The sequence below is a fragment of the Chlamydomonas reinhardtii genome, chromosome 14 (assembly GCF_000002595.2).
Source record: "Chlamydomonas reinhardtii strain CC-503 cw92 mt+ chromosome 14, whole genome shotgun sequence".
Lineage (NCBI taxonomy): Eukaryota > Viridiplantae > Chlorophyta > Chlorophyceae > Chlamydomonadales > Chlamydomonadaceae > Chlamydomonas > Chlamydomonas reinhardtii.
The window spans coordinates 1,520,107-1,547,759 of NC_057017.1; the positions used below are offsets into that span (position 1 = coordinate 1,520,107).

A 27,653-nucleotide genomic window follows, 5' to 3' on the forward strand; every position below is an offset into this window, starting at 1 on the left:
TGAGACACACACACATACACACGCGCGCACACACACACACACACACACACACACACACACACACACACACACACACACACACACACACACACACACACATACACACACACACACACACACACACACACACACACACACACACACACACACACACACACACACACACACACACACACACACACACACAGATAGCTTACTTGCCGCACGCCGCTCCCTTCCGCCGCTGCCATTTCACATGTCCGTGACACTTCTGTGCTGCCGCCCAATGCCCCAATGCCTTTCCATTCCCACGCTTATAGGTGAAAATGGATATGGAGTGGACGCGACTCGGGGGGAGTTGTGCCCGGTAAACGTTGTTAGCGCGTCGCCGACGCGGAGCATGGCAGCGCATGCGGGTGCAGCTCGGAGACGAGGCTGAATGCCAAACGCTCGGGTAGGGGGTTCCAGGCAACATATGCGGGTGAGTATACTCAAGGTGACAACTGGGGCAACATCGCCCACCGCGGGGCTCGGTAACCGGCCTAGGTATTTGTCCGTAACTGCGCACGCGTGTTTGGCGGCTTTGTTCCGTTTGTTTTGTGTTTAATACACACACACACACACACACACACACACACACACACACACACACACACACACACACACACATCTGCGCTAGTGCCCTCCGTGCATGCCACCAGGAACTTGCCTTATTCGTATCTGTGCCAACTTGCCATTCTACTACTCACAGCTAAAATGGCTGGAGACGGAAGGCGCCAACGCCACCGTGGCCGCCACCCGCGCCCCGCCTAGCAAGAAGGCGCGGATATCAAGGGCAGCGGCTTCAGCAGCCACCGCAGCTGCTGCTTTGACGCCGCCAGAGAAGCAGCTTCCGGAGGTGCAGCTCATGCTAGGCGGGGAGGAGGAGCTGCCGGCGGCGCGTGCAGCCATCAAGTTTGCCTACACGGGCCATGTGGAGGCGGGCGGCGGCATCCACGAGCTGCTGATGCTGCGGCAGCAGGCGGCGTACCTGCAGATGGAGGGCTGCGTGGAGGCGTGCGCTGAGGCATTGAAGCAGCAGCTGGCGGAAAGCGGTGGAGCGGCGGCGGCAGGCGCCAGCACCAGTGCAGGCAGCGGCAACGCCGCTGCAAGCAGAGCAGGCGCAGCGGCACCCGCCGTTCCGGTGCTTGAGCTGTACAGCTGCACACAGCTCTGGCCGGACCCCGCAGGGGATGCCGCCTTTGCGGCAATGCTGACGCATGCAAAGCGGCGGCTGGTGGCGCACTTTCGCGACGCGCTTGCCGTTTTGAACAACAAGGAGCGGTTTGAGCAGATGCTGGAGCTGCCGGCTGAGGGCCTCGAGGCTCTGCTGCAGTCGGACGACTTCGGCACCGACAACGAGAGCAGCGTGGTGCTAATGCTGGCGGAGTGAGTCGCGTGGCACGGGGTGCCGTCCTTCCGGGCACGGGGTGCCGTCCTTCCAGGTGCCTGTATGGGCGGCCAGGTGTTCGATTGCTTACAGAGTACCAGCATGAATGCTGCCACGCATATTTCATATGCGGCTTACCTTGCGTGTACCTTGCGAACCCTCGCCAGGTGGATGGCTGTCAACTACGCCGCCAGCACGAATTGGGCGCTGCGGCAGCGGCTGTGCGGGCTGCTGCGGCTGGCGCAATGCAGCCGCGCCTACCTGAGCTGTGTGCTGCCCGTGCTGGCCGCGCGCCACCAGCACAGCCCTACCAACGCGGCTGGTTGGTTTCCCATCACGCCGGCTGCGGCCACGTGCCTGCTCACCTACAGCCTGGTGCCGGAACCGGAACGCCAGGGCATGATCGGCGCGGGCATGCAATGGGGCCCATGCGGTGGCTTGAGGTGTATTCCGCCCGGCTGGCTCAGCACGCAGACCCGGCGCCAGTGCCTGCCTGCCGAGGGCCGCACATTCAAGTTCATCGTGGGCTTGCCGGAGCTCGAGCAGAGCTTTGCTGGCCTGACGGCTGGACAGCCAGGCGCTGCGGGCAGCTGCATAGCCGACAGTCCACCGGCCAACCGCATTGCAGCACAGGGCCTTGAGTGGAAACCTGCCGTGGAATGGGTTGGAGGCGACACAGCAGCGGGGCTCTTTATCGGGGTGAGGCTTCCAGTGGCCCTACGCGCAGCAGTCTGCGATGACTCCACGGCAGCCGCAGGCGTGGTAGCCATGGCGGAAGAGCTGATGTACAAGGCCATAGTCGCCTACCCTCCGGCACGCTGGTCTGTGTGCCGAGCTTGCGGGGAAGTGGCGTGGTCGGGTGCCCTTCCTGACAAGTCATTCGTGCCCATGGGTGAATCTTTCGGCTGGCCCGACGTCTTCGAGCTTGATTCGGAGGCGGCGGCTGGAAAGGGTGCGCGTGGCGGCGGCCCCAGGAGTAAAGGCAACTTCAGTGCAGTTGCGGCGCGTTGGGCTGGCTACCTGCAGGGCGGCAAGCATCTGGAGGGCCGTGTCACGCTGCTGCCGCCGCCGTCCAAGTGAGCCCGGCTGACTGGAGGTGCATCCGCATTGTTGTGTTTGACTGCGCAAGGATGCACGGCATGCGCACGGGTGCTCGTTGCATCCGCCTGCGCCGGGGCGTTGTTATTGTTGGTTTGGTGCAGGCGAAGGCGAGAAACGCGTTTGGCTGGTGCTGGAGGCTGGGTCATGGGCGATGGTCACACTGAAAAACGGTGGAAGGCCTGACCTGGTGTTGGCAGCGACAGGCGTTGTGTTGCTGACTTGATGTGCATAACGTCATGTTGGCCAGGGGTCGCAGGGAACCTAGTTGTGAGTTGAAGTGAACCTGCCAGATGCAATGGGATATAGTGGAGGGGCTGGGTGGCTAAGCCGCGAATTGTAGGGCGCATCCCCAGACCCGGACAGCAGCGTTCACCAATTAAGGTGCAGCGGCGATGCAAGGCGTGAGCACGCGGCTGGTCTAACGCCGGAGTCTTGGCAGGTGCAACTGCAGACGCATCATGGCCTGGCAGTCGTGGCATGCGTTGTGTTGTTTAATCTTTCACGCTGCATATTGAGGATTGAATCCCTGTGTGGTGACGGCATCAGCAAGTAAGTAGTTGGCACCACCCGTGTCATTATGGACGTGTCCGGACGGATGTATATACGCTAGCTTAGCCACTACGGAGCGTAGCGGAGTAGGGGCCGAGCGGGGTTTAGCATGGAGGCCGTACTAGACGGCCGGAGCTGTTAGCGCTTGCCGCTCTCCTAGCTCGGCATTCTGCCTCTCTAGTAGAGCAGCTCACACCGCTCGCTGCGGTATTTCTTTTGTCCAAGCCTTTGAGAGTATTTCCTACTGCCCGCCCGCGAGCCCTTTCGGCTCGCCCCCGCCCCAGGTGTCCCGAGTGGAGCCGCGGCGCGTCCTGGCCGTCTGGTTGTGGCAGCGCCGTCGCCTGGCGCCGCCCTCGCCTGGTCGCTCTGCTGGAGCTCGGCGGTGGAGCCGGCGTTTTGTCGGTGGTGTTGTGGTCGTAGGCGTTGTCGTGAGGCCGGCGTTGAGGGTGGCTGGGCGGGCCCGCGAGGGCCCTAGGCGCCCGCTGCCACGCCGTTAGACGGGTTTCTGGGGTTTTTTGGTTCGCGCTCCAGGCTGCCCCGGGTTTTTTTTAGGGCTTCGCCAGGGTTCCGGCTTTTTTACCGGGGCGTCAGCCTGGAGCGCGCGTTGTTGCCGGGACCCTGGCCGAGGCCACGGGTGTTAGCTGTTGGTGTGTTCGCTGGTCGCGCTTCGGTTGCGCGTAGTTCTGCTTTCGGCGCCGTTGTTCCGCGCCTTGGTGGCCTCGTGGGTTGCTGTTTGCTGCCGCTGTCGTGCTGGTGGCCGCGCTGCGCTCGCGCGCGCCGGTCTCGCTCGTCTGTTTTGTGGTTGTGTCGCGGTGGCGTGGCGTTGTGTCGCCTCTTGGGGAGGGCGCTCGGGCGTGCCCCCTCGCTCGCTTGCGCGGGTGTGAGCCGTTCTGCAGTGTAAGTGCCATTAGTGCAGTGTAAGTGCCATTAGTCAGGCTGCTCCCTACCGCCGCTCCGGCTCAGCTCAGCTCTCTATTATTACAGCGTAGGCCGTCTGGCCGATGGCTAAACCGCACGCAGTGGAGTGTGCAGGCTTTGACGCTACCGCGCGAAGCTTGACGAGTGTTGCGGAACTAATGCGTACGTAGACCGGAGCGGAAGGCGGAGTGGGCTTGCAGGCGGCACGAGAGTAGGCAGTCAGTAGCGCAAGTTGCGAATTCACATGTTACCTCGTAACCGACGGTAAACGCTGCGGACGGTCGCGCCCATGGCTGGCTGACGGAAGGTGGCTGCTGTATTGGGATGGCTGGGCTGGACGACGCCGGCCGGGCCGGGCGTTGGGACTACCAGAAAGGATGCGCCCGAAACCAACCTGGAGAACACCAGCGCCACCGGTGCCCAGCACGACATGTAAGGGAGGGAGGGAGGGAGGGACAGGAGGCGTGATGCACTGCAGCGTAGAAGCTATGGCGCTAGGCGCGAGGCAAGCAACGTCAACCCCAAAGCAACCGCGAGGACATGGTGCGCAAGCCGGGCTGCAGGCTGTGGCTGTTATGGCTGTGCGCTGCGCGGGGTGACTAAACGAAGGACACTAAGCTTGTATACAGGGAATTGGTTCGGTTTCGGGCATGCTGAGTCACTGGATTCCGGATGTTGACGTTTAATGACGCGGGTGAGGCAGCACGCAGCTGTCTTGCTGCAAGCTTACATGCGTATGTACAACACATGACAAAGGAGTACTGGGGAGCTAGCGCCGCATCCTCGTAACTCACTACACGTCAATAGCAACATCCTCTCAGCGACATCGTGCACAGTTGTCTTTTAGAGCATCTTTGGTAACAGGCCGTGCATCGCCCCAAGGCCTCTGGCCCTGTGCGCCAGGAAAAAGCGCACCAGCACTGACCACGGCACAGAGAGCTCACAGCCGACAATCCCATCGCACACCCGGTGGCTCCTTGGGTAGCTCCGTGCGGTAGCTCCTTATGAGATGCGGATTACCGTACAAGTGGAAGGTACTAACTACTAATGCATTACGGTATCATCCGAGGGCCGCATTGCTGGGGCCGACCTCAGTCCCACAAGACATCGCCCACTCGCTCATCAGTGCTCTTTCACAGTCTCCAACACTGGTATGTCGGACGCGCGCCGCGTATGCAGCGGCACAGGCGTCGCCGCGGACGCCGGCGCCCCCGCACTGCCTGCCGCCGCCCCCGCTTCCCCAGCACTGCTACCCCCCGCTCCCACACCCGCAGCCCCAACCGCACTAGGTCCCACGGCCGCAGCCGCAGCCGCCACGCCTGGCGCCGGCGACCCAAGCCCCGCCGGCAGCGGCGACGCCGTCCCAGACGCCAGCTGCGACCGCGGCAGCGGCGGGCTGGTCCCGGGCCCCGGTCCTAGCAGCACCGATCCGGTGCCGCTGGCGAGCCCACTGCCGCCGGCGCCGGGGCCGGACAGCAGGCTTGTGCCGCTGACGGCGCCGCTGCGCGCGGTGACGTAGGAGCCGGCCGAGTCACGGGACAGCACGGCGTGAGAGCCGATGTAGGCGCCTGCGGGACAGGGGGAGGGTAAGTCTGCAGGTAACGTGGGGCACACGACAGAGGCAGGAAGGCGGACGAAGCGGAGGAGGCTGCAGCCCCCATTCCCTCATGCCGCTCCGCCCCTCAGCCCCCCAGCCCCGCATTCCCTCAGGACCCCGGCCACCCATTCCCCCAATCCTCCAGCCCCCAAGCCCCCCAGCACACTAGCCCCAGCTCTCACCCGGCGGCAGGTTGGAGACGGAGCCCTCCACGCTGCTCATATTGTCCGGCAGCGGCATCGAGTCGTACTGCGTGCCCATCTCGGAACCCGGGTTCGAGACGCGGTGGGAGCGCAGGCGGTCCAGCTGCGCCAGCGACTTCTCCGACGTGGCCGGCGTCATGAACACGCCCGTGCTCGTGCCGTGCGTGCTGGCGCCCGCAGCCGACGGCGGCGCCCGCAGCAGCGACTGCGCGCTGCCGTACTTGCTGCTGGCCATGATGCCGGCGGCGGCGCCGCCAGCGGCGGCCGCCACGGTGGCGGCGGCTGCGCCGCCAGCAGCAGCGCTGCCGCCGCCGCCTGCGGCGGCGGCGCGGCTGGGGCCGGCGGCTGCGCCGTCGAACACCAGCGTCCGAGCAACGTTGCTGCCGCCTCCGGCGGCGCCAGCGCCTGAGGTGGTGCTGGGGCCTGCCGCGCCATCATCACCAGCGGCCCCGCCGCCGCCGCCGCCGCCGCCGCCTCCAGGGATGTAGCGGGGTGTAGACGCGCCCGCCGCACCCACGCCTGCCGCCGCCGCAGTGATGGCGGCAGCGAAGCCGCCAGCGCCGCCGGCGCTGCCCGGCGGCGGCGCGGCGCCGCTGGCGGTGGCACCGGGGGTGGCGGGCTCGACCAGCTTGCCGGGGGGCGCCGCCGGGGAGGCTGGCACGGTGGGTGCATCGTTAAACTCTTGGTCAAACGCAAAGCCCTCGCGCTCAGCCGCCCGTTTCTGTGGAAGTTTTGAGCGTTATGTTCAGGTAAATTGTTAGCTTGCCGGTGGAAAAACACTAAGCGCACCATGGCTGGCGCCGGCCATACGCCGAGTGGCGCGCCTTCAAAAACAGTGCGCGCGCTTGTCGCTCCCCCTTCCAACGCAGAAATGCGGTGTCGTTCCACGCGGCCCAAATAACGTGCCGTCGCCCACCCAGCGCCTCAGCGCAACCCAAACCCAAGCCCAATCCACAACCCCATACATCCCCCCCCACACACACACGCAACCACACATCCACAACCCTTGCATCCCCCACGCTGTCGCGCCTCATCCCTCTCACCTCGCGGCGCACCGCAAACGCCCACATGGCCAGCGCCACCAGCAGCGCTAGGATGAGCACCGAGAACACGCAAATGATCACCACCGTGGCCACTGTCATACCGCTGTCGCTGCTGCCGCCGCCGCCGCTGCTGCCGCCGGTGCCGCCGCCGGAGTCGGTGTTGAGGCCGCTCGGCGGCGAGGGCGGGGCTGCGAGGGCGGGTGGGTCGGAGGGGTTGCAATGATGGTTGGAAAAGCGGTACATTATGCATAGGAGAGTTGCGTAGTTCGGGAAGCGGGTGAGCGTACGGGTGGAGCAGAGACGTGGGCAGGCCAGTCTGAAACAAAGTGTCAACGCTGCGCGCATGCCTGACTGTGAGCATGAGCCTTGCCGCACGATTCGCCCTGGCCCTTCTCCACCACAGTGCAAACCACAAAACCACGGGCACTTCCGCTTCTGCCCTTGCTGCTGCGCAACACACACGCGCCTCAGCCCCCAGCGCTCACCTGGCTGGTCGGCCGCCGCCGCCGTGCCCACCACGCCGCACCACAGGTCGCAGGTGGAGCGCGGGCAGCGCGCCATCCGCAGCTGGTCGGTGCTGCAGGCCGAGCCCTGGTATGGGGAGCGTGGGGGGCGTGGGGAGCGCGGTCAGCGAACGCGCGCAACATGCAATGTGTGTGCAGGGGGCACGTCAGGGGCAGTGCGGCACGGCGCCTTGCCCAGGTTCCGATGCCCCACCGTCCCAATATTCCAGTGCCCGCACGGTTCCAACGGTAGGTGCCACCCACGCCCTCACCCTCACCCACACCCACACGCTCACACCCACCCACACCCACCCACCCACCCACCCACCCACCCACCCACCCACCCACCCACCCACCCACCCACCCACCCACCCACCCACCCACCCACCCACCCACCCACCCACCCACCCACCCACCCACCCACCCACCCACCCACCCACCCACTCACCCACCCACACGCCCACCCACCCATCCACCCACCCACACGCCCACACGCACCTGTAGCCAGCTGATGGGCTGGTTGGCTCCGCTGCAGCGACCCGAGGGCGGCGCGGCCAGCAGCGGCATCAGCGCGCTGGGCCAGCCAGCCTCGCAGAAGCCGGGCACTGCAGGGAGCAGCAGGGGAGCGGCGGGCGCCAGGTATGACTACTTAGGCGAAGCGCGATGGGAAACAGGTGCAGCATTGGGGTGCGGGGGGCGGGCCGCGATCAGAGGGGCATATGGGCGCAGCATGACGCTCATGTACCCCTCCGGCGCATGTGTGTCCCAAGGCTCCCATGCCACACGCCCGGTGACATCCCCATATTTGTGAGCCTGGCTGAAGAGAAACATTCTATGCCCTGTGTCTTGTGCCTCTGTGTGTATGTGGGGTCCCTATGACAGCTCTAGGGTGGCGATACCAGCGCCAGCGTCAGCGTGGAATCGCCGTGTCACGCCGTGTCAGTGCCACACTCACGTGGCAGCCCCAGCAGCACCTCGCACCGCCCCGGCAGCGCCAGGTACTCCCGGGCCAGGTCCGGCAGGCAGGCCTGTGTACGGCACGGCAGGCAGTGTGTACGGCAGGCAGTGTGTACGGCAGGAAGCGCAAACCGTCATCGCCAAATGCACGCCAACGACCGGAAGGAAAGCCCGCGCGTAAGGCAACGAACGGTTGAAGGCAATGCCCCTGGACCATGTCGGCTGTCCCACCTGAGATGCCAGGCCGGACATGAGGTACGCCCAGCTGCGGCTGCAGCAGCTGCCCCCCGGCCCGCCCGCCGCCGGCGGCGCCAGCTGCGGGCACAGTCGCTGCAGCACCGACCCAGTGAAGCGCAGCGTGGGGTCAAAGGACCTGTGGGAAAGAGGACGGGCGGAGGGGAGAGGGGTTGTAAATACCAGCCCAAACTAAACCAAACTAAGCCCAACTAGCGGAGCACAGGCAGAGGCGACAGTTGCAAGCGATTATACTTATGCGAGGGGAGAGGGGGGCTGTCAGCCTCTCTGACCACATTGTATGGCTGCACTCACGATAACACCGGGGATGCCCAACTGCCCAAATCGCACGGGTTCCATGGCCCTTGTCGCATTGTCCGGTTCCTTGTACTGCACTCCGTAACGTCCAACACAGGCTCTCTCTTTCTAATGCTTCCCGTACCTGACTCGCTCCAACAGATCAGCAGCCGCCAGCGCGTCCGCCATCCTGTGTGGGTGCAAACCGCGTATTGCACCAGCAAGGCGGCGCGATGTCAGGAAGCCATGGATACCTTTCCACTTTGGATCTTGCTGTTTCGTCCGGGCGCCGGCAGCCTTTGTGTGTGCGTTGACCCACTTACACTGTGCTTCCGCACTGCCCATGCCACCCCACTTGCGGAGAATACAAAGCATGGGCGCAGCAACCGACAAAGCAGGCACAAGCTTCCTTTCGGAGTGTCACTCACATTGTGACACAGGCTCCCGCGCCCGTGCCCGTGCTGTTGCTGCCGCCGTCGCCGCCCGGCGAAGTGGTGGCAGCCGATGGCGTGCCCCAGCACACGAAGCGGCGGAGCGCGGTGGAGGCCAGTGACAACGAGTCCTTTTCCGGCAGGAAGGGGCACGCGGCTGCGCATGGGGCGAGTATGGAGTAAACCGGAAATGATTGGAGGCGTGGTGATGATGGAGGTCAGCGCGAAGTGGGTGCCGGGGGACTGGTGCACGGCCAGGGCCCCAGGGGAACTGCGCCCATATTCCAAGGACTGTCCCTTCTCTGTAATGTCGCAATCATATTCCAAACCTAAGAAACTTGTGTTCTCCGCAATGAGCGGCCCGGCATCTGGCAGACCGCCCTTGTTTGTTTGTTGGGTTGCGCGGGCACTGGCACGGCCTGACTGCTGCAATCGTCCATGCACTGCCATGCATGCACTGCGCTGCAGCTGCAACCCCTCCATGCTGACCTGGAACCCGCAGCGCACCTGGGTCGCTGGACGGCACCGCCGTGGCCAGCGCTGCGTCCAGGGCCGGCGCGCATTGCTGGCAGGCGCTGGTGAGCTGCTCGGTGGAGACCGTCACGGGCTGCGAGATGGGCCATTTCCGAGACAAGCAACCGGAGTCAGGCGGGGGTTGCCGAGCAAGGTGGAGTCAAGGGGTGCGAAGGTGCGGCGTTATTATGTGTGAGCCAGGGCCTGCTGACCCACAAGTAATGACCGCTATCTGAGTCACATGCGGTTTAAAGCAAATCGTTGCAGGCGCGATGTGGGCAAGACTCACGGCGCCAGTGAGCGCCGAGTAAGTGAAGTCCAGGAACTGCGCAGCGCTGGGGCCACATACTCCATCGCTTGGGCCCCCTAGACACTGTCGAGCCCAGTTGGTGTAGGAAGCGAAGACAAACGTGCTGTGGACGGGCTGCAAGCTAGCGAGTGCCGCGATGCTCGCCACGGTCAGCAGCACCACTTGCAGGCGCATTTTATATCGGTTCTTATTAAAGATGTGCTCGAGCTAGCATTTGAGCCTGCCCATGGTCCACGAGACGACGGGGCGTTTGGAGCGAGATGGCGGGCGTGTCCTCTGGCTCAGTTGATAGTTGCTTCTTTGCACGATTAGTGCGTCAGATAGCCTGCATGTATTTGGGTTTGCAGTCAGATAGCGTTTCACGTTGTGGCTGGTGCTTAAAAAACTGCAGGGCCCAAAAAGCTTTGTATCAATGCCGGCAGGTAGTACAAACGTATGTATGCTCTAGAACTATACGCTATCAGCTCGCGCACTGCAAACGGCGCGGTTGCGCCGTGGAGCGCGACTGGCGTTGCTGACCGATCCACGATGCAGAAGCCGGCCGGTCCGCATCTAGTCCTGCTGTTATTTGTGATTTTGAAGGACAGTCGCGTCCGTAGCCAGTCACCGGAAACGGTGCGCTGCCGCAAACTGCCACACCAGTTGGCCCCGCGTCAGTTAGCTCGCGCCAGCGTTGGGCGCGCCAGGAATCCGGGCTGCGCCGTACTGGGCTGGCCAAGCGGCCATGCGCATCAAGTGATTTCATCATCCACACGCGACACGATGGAAGTGCGCCGAGGCACGGGAAGCACTAAAGGTTTAGGGACCTGCCTGGCAATAGCAGCCGCAGGCGTCCGCTGGCAGCCGGGGCATGGCATCAATGCTGTACGTCATGCTTCCAAACTCTTGAGAGCAGCCGCTGAATGAAGGTTCGGAAAGGGGCAGGAAGGGGCAAAGAGGAGATTTCGACCAGCTGGGACCGGAGGGACCCTGGGTGCGAGGGACCGAGGGCGAGGGCGAGGGCAGGGGGGGGGGGGCTCGCCCTGACTCGCCCGCCGGCACGACGTGTCGCCCATCGTGCCGCCAGGGTCAACGCTTGTTTTTATTTTACCGCGCAATCTTAAAACTGCATAATGGCCTGCGAAGGCCTGCCAGCACTATTCGGAGTTGACTTGGTGAACAGGGCGAAACAAAATGTGTCGGGGGTTGATATAACTTGCTGGTCCTGCGGCGAAACGAAATAATCTGCCAAAGAGACATGTTCAACGAGCCGCTACTAAGACCGCAACATGGTCAAACGTCGGGCCCTGTGCAATCCCGCCATGTGCCGCGACGGTTCTCGCCCCCGCGGGCAGCGGTGTCTGACAACAACGTGTGGTCAGCCTGCTGGTTCAGCTGGGTTACGCCGCTCATGCGACATGGCAGCCAGGCGCAGCTGCAGGCAGAGGACTTGCTCGAGCTTGACCCCTCGCTGCAGCCATCAGCGTGCGGAATGGAGCTCTGGCGCAGTTGGACCAAGGTGCGGCCCCAATGGTGTGGCCCCTAGTACCACCTGGCGGTGATAGTAATACTAAAGAAGAAGGGCTGCGGGGGTGTTGAAGAAGGGCAGGCCCTATCGCCACCAGGCAGACAGGTCTGCAACCGCACACCACTCACGTCCCACACGCACGCCGACGCCGGGTCTACACACAAATGCCCAGCGAAGTAACATGACACGCACGCGCACACGCACACAAACACACAGGAGTTGCTACTGCGCCCTCGCCACCCCTCGCTACTGGCCGCACTGGCTCGGACGTACGGTGGCGCGTACGCCTGGCTAGGGCTGATCAAGGTTGGTCGCTGGTCTGGTCTGGCCAAACATGTTTGTGTTTTGACCAGTGCTGTGACGCGTGGCGTGTGATTTGTGGCATGAGTTGACTCTGGTAGTGAGCAGGCGAGCGCTAGGAAGGCCGTGTAAGACATTCCGTGCAACGACGCGAGCGGCGCGGCGCTGCCTCCTGGATGCTGTGCCGGGCCTCACGTGCGCGGCCCCCTGGAACCTACCGGCACACGCACACGTACACGCTTGACACCCCGCCAAGCAAGCTCATTCAACCCCACTTCCACCGCACTCCCGCCTCTCTCCCCTCATTCCTCGCAGCTGCTGAATGACCTGCTCAGCTTCTCCGGCCCGCTGCTGCTGCGCCTGCTGGTCACCTGGCTCTCCGCCTCCCCCTCCTCTTCCCCCTCCTCCCCCTCCTCCCCCTCCTCCCCCTCCTCTTCCCCCTCCTCCTCCCCCTCCTCTTCCCCCTCCTCATCTCCCTCGCCTTCCTCGTCCCTGCAACTACCACTGCTTCTCTCCGACCCCCTCCCTTTCCCGGCGCGTGCCTGGTCTGTGCTTGTGTCGGAGTTGGGTCCGGCCAGCCCACGCTTCGGCCTGGTGTGTGTGGCGCTGCTGGCCGCGGCCTCAGTGCTGCGGGCGCTGCTGAACGCACACTTCAACTACCAGCTGGTGAGCAGGTGGTTGGTTGGTTGGTTGGTTGGTGGTTGGGTTTCGGTTACTCTGATGGCGGTCTGGTGGACTTGTGGTCGTGGTGGTGGCAGCGGGGGTCGGCTGTGGGTATGTTATAGCGTGAGGATGCGGGGTCTGGTTGGCGCTAGATTGCGGAACGGGTTTTTTTAAAGGCTTGTTAGGTGCGTCTCAAACTTCATTGCCTCTCTTGTGGCTGCGGCGCCCCAGCACGCGGCGTCCGCCCCCGGACATCGGCAACGACGCGCCGGCTGTACCTCTGTGTCTGGCTACAACTTCACTCCTTAGTCATGGATTTATCCCCAACCCCCGCTGCTACTGCCGCAGAGCCGCCTGTCGTGCCGACTGCGTGCGGGGCTGATGGTGGTTTTGTACCGCAAGTCGCTGCTAGCGCTCAAACATGGCGGCGGCAGTAGCAACGGCCGTAAGGGCAGTAGCAGTGCGGCTGCTGCTGCTGGCGGCGGCGCGGCGGTGCACGCCGCCGAGGTGGCGGCGGCGGAGGCGGCGGAGGCGGAGCTGGAACAACAGCTACGCCGGTGGCGGCGTCAGCGGCTGCGGGGTGTGCCACGGTCCCGGCGGGAGCGAATACGCGTGCGCGCGCCGCCGCTGCATGACTGGGCAGCTGCCGATGCCAATGCCGGTGCTGACGCGGTGGGAAAGGCGGAGGAGGGGCCCGCGGCGCCAGCGGCGCCGCAGGCGGGGTCTGGGGAGGGGGCCAAGCGGCGGCGGCAGCAGGCCGCCGGACAGGGCGGCAGTAGCAGCGACGACGCCGCAGGCGGCAGTAGCAACCACGGCAGTAGCAGCCACGGCAGTAGCGGTGAGGACGTGGCCACGCTCATGTCGGTTGACACGGGTCGGGCGGTGAACCTGCTGCTGTCGTTCCACGAGCTGTGGTCGCTGCCCTGGCAGATTGGACTGGCGCTGTATCTGCTGTACACACAGGTGGGGAGAGGGGCGGGAAGCGGGGGCAGGTGTGTGTCGGCAGGTAAGGGGGTTGGGGGGTTGGGGGCTGCGGGGGCGGGCGGGGTGCTTCCATCAAGCGCGTGTTTTAATCCGTCTATCATGGATGGACGGCCAGCCATACAACCCACACAACCCATCACGCTGTGCTGCTTCACCTAGGAGGTTTCAAAGACCCCTTTGCCTCAACACCCGCCTCAACCCCGACCCCTCAAAGACTGCCTGGGGTCATCACGTTCGTTACCCATCATGCATGGAGCCCACCCCCACCCTCCTGTACTACTGTTCCCGGCTACACCTTTACTTCGTACATAGTCATGAATGTAACCCGCCTCCCACACACACAAAACCGTGCAGGTGCGCTACGCCTTTCTGGCGGGCCTGGTCGTGTCGCTGCTGCTGGTGCCCGCCAACCGCCTCATTGCGGGGGCCATACTGGCGGCGTCACAGCGCATGATGAGGGCCAAGGTGGGGAGGCGGAGGGGTGGAGGGCGTGTTCGGTGGTGTGTGTATGGGTCAATGACGGAGAAACACGCGCGCTTGTAGCGTACGGGTGTAGAGGTGCAGTGGGTGGGGCATGTGACGGGAAGGGGCGCGATTTTGTATGTGCAGAGCTTGTCTGGCACCTAGTCACGCGAATTTTGACGTCCCCAAGGCTGCTGACACCACGCTGTGCGGCCCCCTCTCGGGATTCTAGGTCTTGGTTTACCTGGGATCGGAATGAACTAACCCCCTCCCCGTGCCCCCTCCCCTTTCTCTGCACCAATCTTTGCACCCCCCACTCTCCCTTAACTAATCATGAATGTAATCCCCCTCCATCCTTCCTCCTCTCCCCTCTCCCCACCGCACACACCTCCCCCTCCCTCAGGACGTGCGTGTGTCGGTCGTGTCGGAGCTGCTCCGCGCCATCCGCCAGGTCAAGGCGGCGCCCGTGTGGCAGGAGTACTTCGTGGCCCGGGTGAGCGCCCTGTGTGTGTGTGTGGGGGGGGGGGGCACGGACTGGAGCATGGGCGTGCGCGTGCGCGTGTGTGTTTTGGGGGAGGTATGGAATAGAAAAGTAGGACATGCTGCGAGGTCAAGCTACGCAGGCTGCTGCATACGCACAAGCGCTCCCGCCACCCCGGCACTATCCAACACACCACCACCACTAGCCAACACACTCCACCACCCTCTCGCGCAGGTGTCGGCGGCCCGGCGGGACGAGCTGCGCGGACTGGCTGTGCGCAAGTACTTGGACGCCCTGTGTGTGTACTTCTGGTGGGTGCGGGTGCGTGTGTCGGGGGCAACGGGCGCGGCCCGAGGGCTGGGGTGGGGTGGGAGCGGGAACGATGGCCGTCGGTGGTGCTGAGTGTTGTATATCGACCTCTACCCCATTCTCGCTATATCAGGGGATGGAATGACTCGCAAGTAATAGGCTCTGTTGAGCCGGCGCTTTGGAGTCATTCTAGAATACGACACTGAGTTGTGTCCCCCAGTTCCCGGTCCCGCAAAAGCTTCAACGACAACCCCATCCCCGGCTCCTAATTCTGGGTTGGGCGGCGATTGAGACCTAAATTATGGGGCTCGGGCACATGCACTCCCGAACCCCCCAGTTTGGCAGGTATTCACAGCCGCCCCCCCCTCACACCTCCCACAGGGCCGCCACCTCGTTGCTCTTCTCCGCGCTCACCTTTGCCCTGGTGGTGGCGCTGGGCGGCGGCGCCGCGCTGACGCCCGCCGTGGCCTTCACCAGTCTGGCGCTGTTCGGGCTGCTCACCGGCCCGCTCAACGCATTCCCCTGGGTGGTGAACGGTGCGTGTGTGCGGGTTTGCGGGTTTGAGGGTTTGTGTGCGGGTTTGCGCGTGTGAGGGTTTGCGTGTGTGCGCGTTGTGGTGTGTGTGTGTGTGCGCGCGTTGTGGTGTGTGTGTGTGTGCGTGTGTGCGGGTTTGCGCGTGTGCGGGTTTGAGGGTTTGTGTGCGCGCGTACGGGTTTGCCGTTCCTGGGTGTGTGCGTGTGTGCCTACTGCAAATCTCTGGCTGGTACCGCCACGCACACACAAGTTACCGATATGTACGCACCGCCGCGTGCAGGTGTGGTGGAGGCGCTGGTGAGCGTGTCGCGACTGCGTAGCTACCTGCTGCTGCGGGAGAGCCGCGCGCTCTGGGCCTACGACCAACTGGCGCTGGGTGCGTCGCGACCGAGAGCCCGAAATTGCATGTTGCGTGATGCATGTTGCATGTAGGATGTTGCATGTTGCAGGACCAAGGGTGGGGCTGACGACTGCAAAATGGCCGTGATGGCGATTCGGTTCACGCTGTTGTGCGTGCCTGCCTGCCTGCCTGCCTGCGCGCCTGCATCCCGCCGAAAACCAACATCCCGCATGTTTGCCACTTCGCTACAGTCTACCTAACCATTGCCTGAAACCCCGCCTCCACCCTCGGCCCTGCAATGCACGCCGCTGCCGCCGCCGCCAGGCCTGCACGACCTACCCCCGGAGGCTGCGGCCGCCGTGCTTCGGGCCGTGTCGTCGGCCGCGGACGCCGTGTCTGGATACGGCCTTCTGGCGTTGGGCGGAGAGGAGGAGCATGGGGAGGAGGAGCAGGAGGAGGAGGAGGAGCAGGAGCAGGCGGACGGGGAGGGGGGAGGCGGAGGCGCGCGGCGGAACAGCCACGCCGGGGCAGTGGTCATGACTGCGGTGGCGGGGGAGGAGGGCGGCGACGCCGAGGCGGCGGTGTACACACGCGGCTACGGCCGGGGATTGCTGGTGCGTGAGGCGCTGGGGGCTGAGGGCATGGGTGCGGGCGGGCGGGCAGCTGTTGCGCAACTGGGGGCATGGGTGCGGGCGGGCGGGCAGCTGTTGCGCAACTGGGTTAGGAGCCGCGTGAGGGCATGTTTTGGCACAGCGCAAGAGGGGGAAAGGGTCGGCATCAACAGGGCCAACCGCCGGCCGCGGGCATATGTATGTGTGTGTATGTATTTATGTGTGTGTGTGTGTGTGTATGTATTTATGTATGTGTGTGCAAGGGTAAGAGCAAGGCCCGATCACACACAGCGTGTGGCTATGCGCCTGTCCCGCACACACCGCAGCCCCCTCGTGTCGTGCTGCTGACCACTCGTCCCCTCCTCCCGCCCAACCCCCCGCATTACATAGCTCCCCATCACATCCCCATCACGTCCCCATTACGTGTCTCTCCCCCTCCTCCTGCCGCCCCCCGCCACGGCGTGCAGTCCGCCCTGTACGACATCGCGGTCCACGGCGACTACGCCGGTTCATCATCCGTACACAACGGTCACGCCGGCAACGGTAACGGTCACACCGGCGCCGGCGGTAACGGCTTCCCACTTGGCGCCGCCGCTGCCTACGCCGCCGGCAGCCATCCACTGGAGCGGCTGCTGCGGTCGCTGCCGCCACCGCCGCCGCCGCGGCAGGGTGCGGATAGCCGCCAGCGGCGCCGCAGCGGCTTTGGCGGGTTTCTGGACGGCTTCCGGAGTAGCTTTGGCCGCAGCCCATCGAGTCGGTTGCAGGTAGGTTGGACTGTAGGAGATTTTGGGAAAGGATGCGGCTCTGGGAGATAGGGTGGGCTTCGGCTGGAATGGGCTCGAGGCTGCCAAGAGGCAGCAGGAGATGTCCACTCACGTAAGGAGTCCCACGACTGGCGTTTCATTGGGACATAGAGGTGAATGCCACGCACGCTGCCTCCTGCAAGCCACCCGCCATGACCTAAACCCAACCCATCCTCACGGCCTCATGCTCGTTTTCGCATGTCCCACCCCAACAGTATCCGGACCGGTCTGTGCCGGGGCGTTACCGCGACCTCAGCGGCAGCGGCAGCGGCGCCGGCGGCGGCCGCGGCGGCCGCGGCGGCTCCGCTATGTCGCGTACCTTCAGCGCTCCCGCCCACAGCCTGCGTACAGGCCTGGGCACCGCGGGCCCGTACCTCGGAGGAGCCGGACCAGCCGTCCGCCTGTCGGGCGGCGGCGACGGCGACGGCGGCGGCGACGGCGGCGGCGACGGCGGCGGCGACGGCGGCGGCGACGGCGGCGGCGACGGCGGTGGCGGCGGCGGCGCAGGTGGTGGTGGCGGTGGGAGGGGGCGGCCGGCTGGTAGCGGCGGCGGTGCGGATGCGGGTGCGGGCGGTGGCGGCGAGGTGCTGCCGCCGCCGGCTCGCTCCATGGCATGGGCGCATGCCTTCCACTCCGCCAAACTGCGGCAACAGTCGCTGGACTCCGCCACTGAGCAGGCGCTGCTACAGCCGCTGAGACAGCCGCTGCTACAGCCGCGGGAGCAACCCCCGCCGCCACAGCCGCAGTTCGGCCGCACCAGCGTGCGGGCCAGCCGGCGCAGTAGCGACTCGGTGTTCAGCGTCATACCCGAGGGCACCGAGCCAGCTGCAGCCACCGCCGGCAGTAGCAACGCCACCACCCCCGCAGCAGCCGACCTGCTCGCAGGGGCTGTAGCCGGCGGCGGCGGCGACGGCGGCGGCGGTAGCGGCCGCTTGGGAGGTGCGGGTGCTACAGCCGGCGGCAGCAGTAGCGCGGCTTTAGGCGGCGGTGCCGACGGCGGCTCTTTCTACCGGCCCGGGCCGGTTTCGACCCAGGTGTTCGATGACCGCTACCCGGCCGCACCGCCCGGCTCAGACCAGGTGCGTCATAGGAATTTGACGAGGCGGCCGAAGGCCCTGATCAGTGCAATACATGGGAGGTGAAGGTGTGCTGTGACCCGATCTCGTGCGCTGTGTCTGCTGCTCTGCCTGCATCAGTACATCAGACCGCAAACTTACCACGATGCTGATGTGCATCGGTACGGAATGTAGCAGGTGATCCCACGACGCAGTCCCCATGTACATAAATGTGTGTGTCGATACGGAATCCAGGATCCGGCGGAGCTGGAGCACCACGTGGGCGACGGGCTGGAGGGCATGTTCCGGATCCAGCCGGATGAGGGTGACGAGCAGCTGGCGGCGGCGCACGTGGCGGTCCTGAACAGGGCCACGTTCGGCTTGGCGCCGGTGGGTGTGCGGGAAGGTGGATGGGCGGGTGGCGGCAGTAGATGGGAAGCAGCAGTAGCAGTGGCGGCGGAAGTGAAGGGTGCAGCGGCGGCAGTAGCGCAGGGTTGCTGTGGCAGTGGCACTGCGAGGTGCGGCGCGGTTGGCTGGGATGGGTGGGGCTAACAGGGTTGATTGGGAGCCGTGCGTGGTGTCGCCCTGCGCGTGTGTGTTTGGATCCATCCGCGCACTTCATGCGCACCTGATGCTACCCTTCAAATGCATGCATGTGTGTGTGTGTGTGTGTGTGTGTGTGTGTGTGTGTGTGTGTGTGTGTGTGTGTGTCTCGGCCTCAGGGCGCGCGGCCCTGCCTGCAAGACGTCACGTTGGCCATCCCACGCGGCGCCCTGACGGCGGTGGTGGGCCGGGTGGGCGCCGGCAAGAGCAGGTGGGCGTGCAAACCGCGGTGCATGTCTTGCGGGTCGACGTGTTACTTGTGTGCTTTGGTTCCTGTTCTGCCTTGCCTCTGCCTCTGCAACCCACTTGCATCGCTCAGTCAGTTCCTCATCACCTGTTCTCCTCACGCAAACCCACCTCACTTACTCTGCCCCACCCCACACCGCGCCTGCTGTACCAACGTGCCTGGCTACGGCTTCGCTAAGTCATTGTGAATGTAACCCCTCCTCTCCCGTCCAGCCTGCTTGCGGCGCTGCTGGGCGGTGGGGAGCTGCCGCTGCGACGCGGTCGATGCCGCCTGCTGCAGAGCCCCTTTGGCAGCGGCCTTGGCGGCCCTGGCTTTGGCGGTGGCTTTGGCGGCGGCTTTGGCGGCGGAGGCGGCGGCCGTCGTCTGGCGTACGCGCCGCAGACGGCGTGGGTGGTGCCGGGCGCGACTGTGCGGCGCAATGTGCTGCTGGGGGCGCCCATGCTGCCCGGCCTGTACCGCAAGGTGAAGAGGGGGGGTTTGTAAATTCCTGCCCAAACTAAATCAAACCAAGCTAAACGGGGGGGTTACATTCATGAGTAGTTAAGGAAGTGGTAGAAGGTGGGGGGGGGGCTGCCGGGTGGGAAGCGGCTGCAGAGCTTACACCGGAAAGGGCCGGGGAAAGGGCCGACACCTGTGGCCGATGGGAGCTTGTGTGTATGGGAGGTCGAGGGGGAAAGCCTTCCAAGCGCGGCCCCCTCAATACTGAAAGATGTTTAATGCAGCTTGGCCTGAATGCTGCAAAGCATTCGTTACAGCTTTGGTGCAGCACGTGCATGACAGTATGGCCCATGCACCTGCGCCTTGCGGTACTATCCCCCAAACCGTACCGTACGGCTATGTGTGTGTGTGTGTGTGTGTGTGTGTGTGTGTGTGTGTGTGTGTGTGTGTGTGTGTGTGTGTGTGTGTGTGTGTTGGTGTGTGTGTTGGAAAACAACAACGGCCATGTGTTAAACAAAACAAACGGAACAATTCCGCCATGTGTGTGTGTGTGTGCTCCTGCCTGCATGCACGCAGGTGCTACACGCCTGCTGCCTCCTGCCCGACCTGGCGGCCATGCCGGCTGGTGACCTCACACGTTTGGGCGACAACGGCAGCAAGTGAGTGAGAGCGTTGTGTCCGTGCGCGCGGTAGCGAGCCCGAGGCATGGAAACGAGCACGAACGACATGACAGGTATTCTGTACTATTTCCCGCAACCCTGGCATTAAAGCGGACTCGACGGAGAAATCCAACTCGGCACCGTCGCGTCAGCATCCTGACTCGCTTCCTTTCTCTCCTGACTTTCCCTCACGCACCTCGATTGCATGCGGCTGCTCTGGCGGACAGCCTGTCAGGCGGCCAGCGCGCGAGGCTGGGCCTGGCGAGGGCGTTGTACCACGCCGCACTGCCCGCCGCCGCCGCCGCTGCCGCCAGCATGGCCGTTGACACGGGCGGCAGCGGCAGCGGCTGCGGCGGTTACATCAGTTACGACGGCTACAGCGGCACAACCCTCCCAGATCGCAGCGCCACGCTCAACGGCCACAACAGCATGGCAGATCCAGATTTCGTAGCAGCAGCAGGACTGGGGGGCGTTGCTGGATCCGGATTTGAAGCGGATGAGCTCATGGCGGAAACGGAATCCAGGGCCGACCTGCTCGTCCTACTGGACGACGTGCTTGCCTCGCTGGATCGAGCCTGCGCCGCCCACGTGGTCACCCACGCGCTGCTGGGCCCCCTGCTACTGCCGCAGCAGCAGCAGTCGCGGTTCCAGCCGCACAAGGCTGTAGCAGCACCCGCCGGCGCCAGCGATCCCTCCTCGACAACCCCCTTCGGCACCTCAGCCGCCGCCGCCACCCCGCCTGCTGCAGCCGTGCCTGCTGCTGCCGTGCCTGCTACAGCCGGCCCGTCGGTGGTGGTGGTCACCAGCGACACCCAGGTCATCCGCGCGGCGGCGCTGGTGGTGGTGCTGGAGGCGGGGCGGCTGGTGTATGCGGGCGGGGCGGAGGGCTACTTCGCCAGCCCGCACTGCATCCACCACCAGCACCCCCACGACCAGCACCATCATGGCCATCACCATCATGGCCACGGCCAGCAGCACAGCCACGGCCAGGGGCATCTTGCAGATGGCAACGGCTCGCATGACCAGAGCAAGGGCACAGCGCTCCCCGACGCCGACAAGGCGAAGGGAAAGCAGGAGGAGGCGGCGCTCGCCAGCGGCGGCGGCACCAGCGGCGGCCGCGCCAGTGGCGGCGGCAGCAGCGGTGGCGGCACCAGCGGCGGCAGCAGCGATGCCGGAAGTGCTCCGCTCCTTGCAGCCGCTGGCAACGGCGGCGGAGCCGCCGAGGACGGCCTTGGCGACAACCTGCACAGCGGCGGTGGCGGCGGCGTCGCCGATGGGGAGGAGGAGGAGCGGGAGGCGGGTCACGTGCGGTGGCGCGTGTACCGGCGCTACCTGTCCGCTGTGGGCCCCGGCGTGGTTGTTTGCGTGCTGCTGAGCCTGGCGGCTATGCAGGCGAGCAAGAACGCCAGCGACCTGTGGGTCTCATTCTTCGCAGCACAGCAGCAGCAGCCGGCTGCGGCTGCTGCTGATGTGGTGGCTGTAGCATCCCCGGCGGCGGTGGCTGTACCATCCCCAGCGACGTTAGTAGTGGGCGGGGCGGTAGGGCTGGTTGCGCCGGCCTGGCGCTGGTGCGCGGCTGCTACAGCCGTGCGGGCGGCGGCGGTGCCGGCGGTGGGGAGCTGGTCGGGGGCGGGGGCGGGGCTTGGGTTCGTGCCGGCGGTTAGCGGCGCCGCCATGTGCCCCATGGCGGCTTCGTACGGGAATGCTGCGGGCGGCGGCGGCGATGGCGATGGCGTGTCGTGGATGCTGAACAACCCCCTGTGGCACCTGGGCGGCGCGGCGGAGCTACAGCCAGAGCCGGAGCTGCAGCCAGAGCCGGAGCTACAGCCAGAGCCGGAGCTGCAGCCAGGCAAGCTACAGCCTGCGGGGACGGATGCGGAAGCGGAAATCGCGCCAAACGCCGCCGCACAGAACCGCAGCCGCCTACATCGCCGACTTCTGGACGAGCGGGCGCAGGTAGCAACGGCGCACATGGCGGACACCTCTTCCTCCGCCTCCTTCCCCTACACTGGTTCAACTGGCGATGCTCCTGCCGCCGGCAGCGGCGGCGCCTGGTCTGCGCGCACCTTCCTGCTGGGGGTGCTGGCCATCGCCGCCGCCAACGGCGTGTTCACGCTGGCCCGCGCCTTCTCCTTCGCTCTGGCCGGCATGCGCGCTGCCGCGCTGCTGCACGAGCAGCTGCTGGCGGCGGTGCTGGCGGCGCCGGCGGCGTTCTTCGACGCGGTGCCGCACGGCCGCATTCTGAACCGGTGAGCTTGGCTCTGTCTTGCACGGCAGACTTTTGTATACACATGCTGTTTAAAGGGGGTGATTACAGGTATGATTACTTTGACGATGGTGGCAATGAACAGAGGCAGGGTTACACAGACGTAATGCAGCTGGTGACAGGGGCGAGCACCTCCCAATCCCCACTTCCGTTCCAACCTCCCCCCGCTAAAACCTGTTTCAATCCTTCACTTCACTGCGCAACCCCCCTCCCCCAACTCCCTCCACCTACCGACAGCTTCTCCTCCGACGTGACCGCCTCCGACGACTCGCTGCCGTTCATCCTTAACATAGCGCTGGCCAACGTCGCCTCCCTGGCCGGACTGCTGGCGGTGCTGTGCTACGCCGCGCCGCCGCTGCTTCCGCTGCTGCTGCCGCTGGCGTGGATGTACAGGTGCGTGCATGCGGGCGTGTGCGTGTGCGTGTGCGGGCGGGCGGGCGGCGGAGGGGGAGCGGAACTGCAGCGGGGGCAGCGAAACCGTTTTTGGGTTGCAGAACTCGAGCAGCTGAGAGGGAGGAGCTGTGGCTGTCTGCCTCATCTCCTCCCGCCGGCCGCCTAGCAAAACATCTTCCCTCCCTTCCAACCGTCAGGCGGTTGCAGTTGTACTACCGCGGCAGTGCACGTGAGATCCGGCGGTTGGAGGCGGCGGCGCTGTCACCAGTGTACGGCGCCTTTGGCGGGCTATCGGAGGCGGCGCCAGTGGTACGGGCCTTCGGCGCACAGCCTTACTTTGTGGCGCAGGCGGTGGCGGCGGTCACGAGGCACCAGCGGGCCGCCATAACCAGTGAGTGGCAGCCAAGCCGTCATGGGGTGGGGAGCTCGGCGTGGGGGAGCTTGGGTGGTGTGCTGGGGCTTGGTGGGGGCGGGGCTTGGTGGGGGCGGGGCTGTGGACGGCGGGGGAGGGCGGGGGGTGCGGGGGCTGCCCTGGCCTGCGTCGTCAGCGGGGGAACTCACAGGTTGCGTCCGGCTCTTGCGTAACCCCGCCATGCACCATATGCATTGCCTTACCTCCACAGCCTGGCCTCCATCATCTTCAATTGCCCGCTGCCCCCTCCCGTTCCGACTGCCGTTCCTATTGCCCTGTTCACTGCACACTGCCATGTCCGCCCCCTTGCCATGCGTCGTCCGCGTGTCTCTGGTTCTGATTGGAGACGGTAAAACAAACCCCTCTCCCCTTTTCCACCCCGCAGATGGCGCCGCCTCCGCGTGGCTGGGCCTGCGGCTGCAGCTGCTGGCGTCAGGGCTAGTGGCGGCAGTAGCAGCCCTGGCGGTGTGGCGCAGCGGCCGAGGCTTCGGCTTCGGAGATGGTGGCGGCGCCGGCAATGGCAGTAGCGCTAGTGGCGCCGACGGCGGCAAACTCGGTGGCAGTAGCAGTGGCAGCAGCAGCGGGGACTTGGTGGCGAGCCTGGCAGGTCTGAGCCTTGCGTACGCGCTGCCGGTGGTTGGGCTGCTCAACGGTTTGCTGACGTCAACCGCCGAAACCGAACAGGAGATGGTGGCAGTTGAGCGGTTGATGCAGTACACCGATGACCTGCCGCCGCAGTCCAACACGCTTCCGCCCGCGCCGACAACAACCGCAAACGCCGTGCCGCCAATTGCCGGCAGCACGGCGGTAGCAGCCGCAGTGGCAGCAGCAGCAGCAGCAGCCGCAGGCGCTGCAGAGGCGGCAGCAGCAGCGGCTGTAGCATCCGCCATGCCGCCGGCGGGCCTGGAGCCAGTGGCGGCGTTTGAGGGCGTGGTGCTGCGCTACCGCCCGTCGCTACAGCCGGCTCTTGCGGGCTGTAGCATGGGGGTGGGCGCTGGCGAGCACGTGGGCCTGGTGGGGCGCACGGGCGCGGGCAAGAGCAGCGTGGTGGCGGCCCTGCTGCGGCTCACAGAGGTGGAGGCAGGTGCGTGCGGTGTGGCTGCTCAGGGTCGCCCTTCGCATGACTGATGCGCTAGCATGGCGACGTCCTTTGGCCTTCTGCTTCCTTGCTTTGTATATGGTGCATAATCTTTCATTGCACTGCCGTGTGATATGTTGATTGGGCGCATGCTTCGCTTCGACTCGCACCGGACTCCTACACGTTTGCGCGTCCTGCACACAGGCCCCCTCCCCATCTCCTCGCCACCTCCTGCTTACCTTCTGCCCACCTTCCCACCTCCTGCACACAACCCTCCCCACAGGCCGCGTGTTGGCGTACGGCACGGACGCCCGCGCCCAGCCCCTGGCCCGCCTCCGCGCCTCCCTGGGCGTGCTGCCGCAGAGCCCCTTCGTGGCCAGCGCCAGCGTGCGCCTCAACCTCGACCCCGCCACAGCTGTAGCAGCCGCCTCCGGCACCGCTACTGCTACTGTGGTGGTTGTGGGGCTGGGTGGTGGTGCATTGTCTGGGCGCAGCGGCAGGCGAGGGTCGGGCGGCGTGGAGCAGCTGCGTGGGGACGGGCTGCCGCCGCTGGCGCGCCTGACAGACGCAGACCTTTGCGACGCACTGAGGCGGGTGGGGCTGTGGAGCGCACTGGTGGCGGCGGCGGCACACCGCCGCCGGCCGCGCCGCCGCGGGGTTGCCACCGCCACCGGTGACAACTGCAGCGGCAGCGGCGGCCGTGTGGCAGCGGGCGGTGTTGGTGTTGACGTGGGCGTTGATGATGGTGGTGAGCTTGAGGGGAGCGAGGGTGTGGCCGGGGCCCGCCGCTCACTGGAGCAGGAGGTGTTGGCGCTGCCGCTGGGCTCGGGGCCCGACGCTGTGGGGCTGAGCAGCGGGCAGCAGCAGCTGTTGTGCCTGGCGCGGCTACTGCTGCGGCCGCGGCGGCTGGTGTGTCTGGACGAGGCAACAGCCCACGTGGACCCTGCTACAGCCGCCACCATTCGGGAGGTGGTCGCCACGGAGCTGCTACTGCGGCCTCCTCTTTCGGCGGCGGCTGTAGCAGCCGGCGGGCGTGCGGCGGCTACAGCCGCTGCGGGTCATGGTGCCGGGGCGGCGATGACATCGGCGGTGCATGAGCGCGGTGCGCGGCGGCGGCGGGAGCTACAGCCGTGGGGCGCGTGTGCGGTGCTGGAAGTTGCGCACGACCTGTGGGCGATCGCGGCGGCGGACCGCGTGGTGGTGATGGAGGCGGGCAGGGTGGTGGAGGCGGGACCACCGGGAGAGCTGCTGCGGCGGCCGGGCGGCCGCTTCGCCCGGCTGCATGCGGCTGCGGCTGTAGCAACTGCTGGTTCGGCACATGGGGAGCAGACAGTGTCGGTACGGTAGGCTGGTAGGTACTTTAGTTTTTTCAGGGTGTCTGGTGAGGAAGTTCTGGGCCGCCAAAGTTGGGGGGCCGGTCCTCGTCCCTGGGGGTCCGTCGGGTTTCGGGAGCCCATCCCGGATTTCGCGAAGTGCCCCACAAGCAGAACTAGGGGGCCAAACGTAGGGGCCAAACGTAGGGGCCAAACGTAGGGGCCAAACGCAGCAATACGAGGCTCACAAATGCGCGTTATAACGTAATAAGCACAAACCAAGCGTGGGATGGCTAAGTTGCGCGTCCGGGCGTGGACATGTCGGCACATGTCCCCACATGCGACACATGCGCACTGCCACGGCTGGGCTCTCTAGCGCTGGTGCGCATGAGTTCACGTCTAACAAGGCTGCCGATGCACATTGTCCATTCGTCACACGGCAGAGAGTTGAGCGCGGGGTGGGCTGTGTCGCGGGGATTTCCATCAGCCGCACCCCTGCTACGACCCTCAGAGGCTAAGACGCCCCCGACCCCAAGTCCTTGCCTCAGATGATAGAGCTCCCAGAACCCGTGCCAGCGTGCCCCTTTGAGCTCAAAGTGCAGCTTAAGTTGCGGTACCGTACGTGTTTGCGCCGCCCGGTGGGCAGTAGCGTGGTGCCCAGCGATTTCGCAACATAGGCAGTGTGCAGTCGGATGCGGTCAGCTGCAATCGTGATGGCGGGCCTACGTACCCAGCACGGGTATCGTATCTGATTGCGGCCCATCAGAAACAGTACACGCGCTCTGAGCCCCTGCGCTGTTCTGAACACTGTTCCCACAGCTGCGCCCCTGCTGTTCCCATCCCATGTTTGTTGGGTTTCCCTCCTTAAGCTCTGGCGTTCGGCCGGCCGCGCGCTCCTGCACTGCCGTCGCAAATTGTTTGCCATGTGCTGGATGGGGTCAGGGAATCACGGCACCCTACGGGAATTCACCAACCCATTGGCGCGCGCCTCGCAAGGTGCGTGGCCGGTAAGTAGTTAGAACGATTCCGCTTTCGTCAGCTTGCACACCCTCACATTTCCCAGCTTGCCTTCTGGGCTCCTGCATCACGTATTTCCTGCTATTACCGCCACCGTAATGACGGGTTCCCGACTGGCTGGATAACACAGGCGGGTGCACGGCTTTCTGCTCGAGCGTGCCTTGGAGAGCCAGCTGGCTCGCGATCGCTTCGTGAGGAGCATTCACAGCGGTAATGCGTGACAGGCGGAAAGTGGTGACAGCAGGTACGGACGTGCCTGGCGCCTGATAGGATTAGTGGCCATGTGCCCAGGCGAGTACGCTGTGCCTGGCGCCTGATAGGATTAGTGGCCATGTGCCCAGGCGAGTACGCTGTGCCGAATGGGCCCAGACTATGTGCCCGCGAGTACGCCGTGCCGAATGGGAAATAAGTAAAGAATGATTACGCCTTTCCATAAGTCAGGGCGTGGATTTACGGAGCCGACGGGGTGAGGGGGTTTTAGTCCCCAATACCCGCCTGCTACTCAGAACATGCATGGTCAGCACTACGCTCTAGGTAAGCGCCGGTTTACCCGGCGTCCCCCATGTTTAGTGGCTACCCTCGTTCGGCCCGGCTGCTTGTCCGGACATTGTCGTTGAGGGTGGAGACGGCACGGTCATGAAGTGTATTGCAGCAGGTGGAGGCACCCGCGGAGCGGACACCTAGTTTTCGATGCAACGTCGGGAGGTCAGCTCGTATTGTGCCGGCAACGCCCAGCTGTTTGCCTCTTGCTTGGTGTATTGGAATTTCCACCCTGCCCGGCGTAGGAGGTGGGCGAGCTTATCATGTGGCTTGCATGGCCTTGGCGTGGGCCTTGGTGTGCAGAATGGGTCCGGGCCGAGCGAGTGCGTGCGAGAGCAGATGTTTGTGCTTGTGCGATACGGCATAGGCCAAGAGGTGAGCCTGGCGCCGCGGAGCTGTGGGGGTGCTGTATTGATGTTTATATGTGTAGGGGTCCAGCCAACATATACGGTAGTCCCGTGTCTGATGGATGCGCAGCTAGAGGGCAGCAAGATCGCTGCTGCGTGTCTTGGGGTCAGGGTCCTGGCGGCCATATCCATATCTCTTGTAAGCGCTGCAAATGGCTTGCTGCTGG

General features: G+C 65.0%; 3 protein-coding genes across 5 annotated transcripts in view; 2 read left to right on the plus strand and 1 right to left on the minus strand.

The window, feature by feature from the left end:
* The window catches only part of CHLRE_14g618500v5 (uncharacterized protein), a 5,682-nt gene extending 1,014 nt beyond the window's left edge, over positions 1 to 4,668 (plus strand). The window contains exons 3-4 of the mRNA XM_043070125.1: positions 731 to 1,407; positions 1,576 to 4,668. Coding sequence (XP_042916798.1) covers positions 731 to 1,407; positions 1,576 to 2,488 — 1,590 coding nt within the window. The 3' untranslated portion in view covers positions 2,489 to 4,668. The remainder of the gene's footprint in view (positions 1 to 730; positions 1,408 to 1,575) is intronic.
* A 22-nt stretch (positions 4,669 to 4,690) lies between these two features.
* CHLRE_14g618550v5 (uncharacterized protein) lies at positions 4,691 to 10,636 on the minus strand. The gene is made up of 11 exons (XM_043070126.1): positions 10,044 to 10,636; positions 9,749 to 9,848; positions 9,239 to 9,398; positions 8,956 to 9,000; positions 8,511 to 8,652; positions 8,278 to 8,350; positions 7,821 to 7,927; positions 7,305 to 7,410; positions 6,820 to 7,007; positions 5,756 to 6,497; positions 4,691 to 5,544 (listed from the first exon to the last, which is right to left on the minus strand). The coding sequence occupies exons 1-11, from the start codon at positions 10,236 to 10,238 to the stop codon at positions 5,099 to 5,101; spliced, it is 2,304 nt and encodes a 767-aa protein (XP_042916799.1). The 5' UTR covers positions 10,239 to 10,636; the 3' UTR covers positions 4,691 to 5,098.
* Positions 10,637 to 11,176: 540 nt separating this feature from the next.
* CHLRE_14g618600v5 (uncharacterized protein) lies at positions 11,177 to 27,641 on the plus strand. Of its 3 annotated transcripts, none has more exons than XM_043070129.1 (22): positions 11,177 to 11,562; positions 11,788 to 11,877; positions 12,187 to 12,537; positions 12,883 to 13,497; positions 13,873 to 13,983; positions 14,384 to 14,473; positions 14,696 to 14,772; positions 15,152 to 15,306; positions 15,585 to 15,680; positions 15,969 to 16,258; positions 16,723 to 17,019; positions 17,274 to 18,137; positions 18,369 to 18,503; positions 18,836 to 18,927; positions 19,176 to 19,425; positions 19,978 to 20,060; positions 20,288 to 22,309; positions 22,564 to 22,719; positions 22,917 to 23,110; positions 23,517 to 24,215; positions 24,493 to 25,903; positions 26,670 to 27,641. In XM_043070129.1, exons 1-21 carry the CDS (start codon positions 11,302 to 11,304, stop codon positions 25,554 to 25,556), a joined length of 7,992 nt encoding a protein of 2,663 aa, XP_042916800.1. In that variant the 5' UTR covers positions 11,177 to 11,301; the 3' UTR covers positions 25,557 to 25,903; positions 26,670 to 27,641. The 3 variants fall into 3 exon arrangements, with proteins under 3 accessions (XP_042916800.1, XP_042916801.1, XP_042916802.1); XM_043070128.1 differs by having other exon boundaries at positions 24,493 to 25,560; XM_043070127.1 differs by having other exon boundaries at positions 24,493 to 27,641.
* The last annotated feature ends 12 nt before the right edge of the window (positions 27,642 to 27,653 follow it).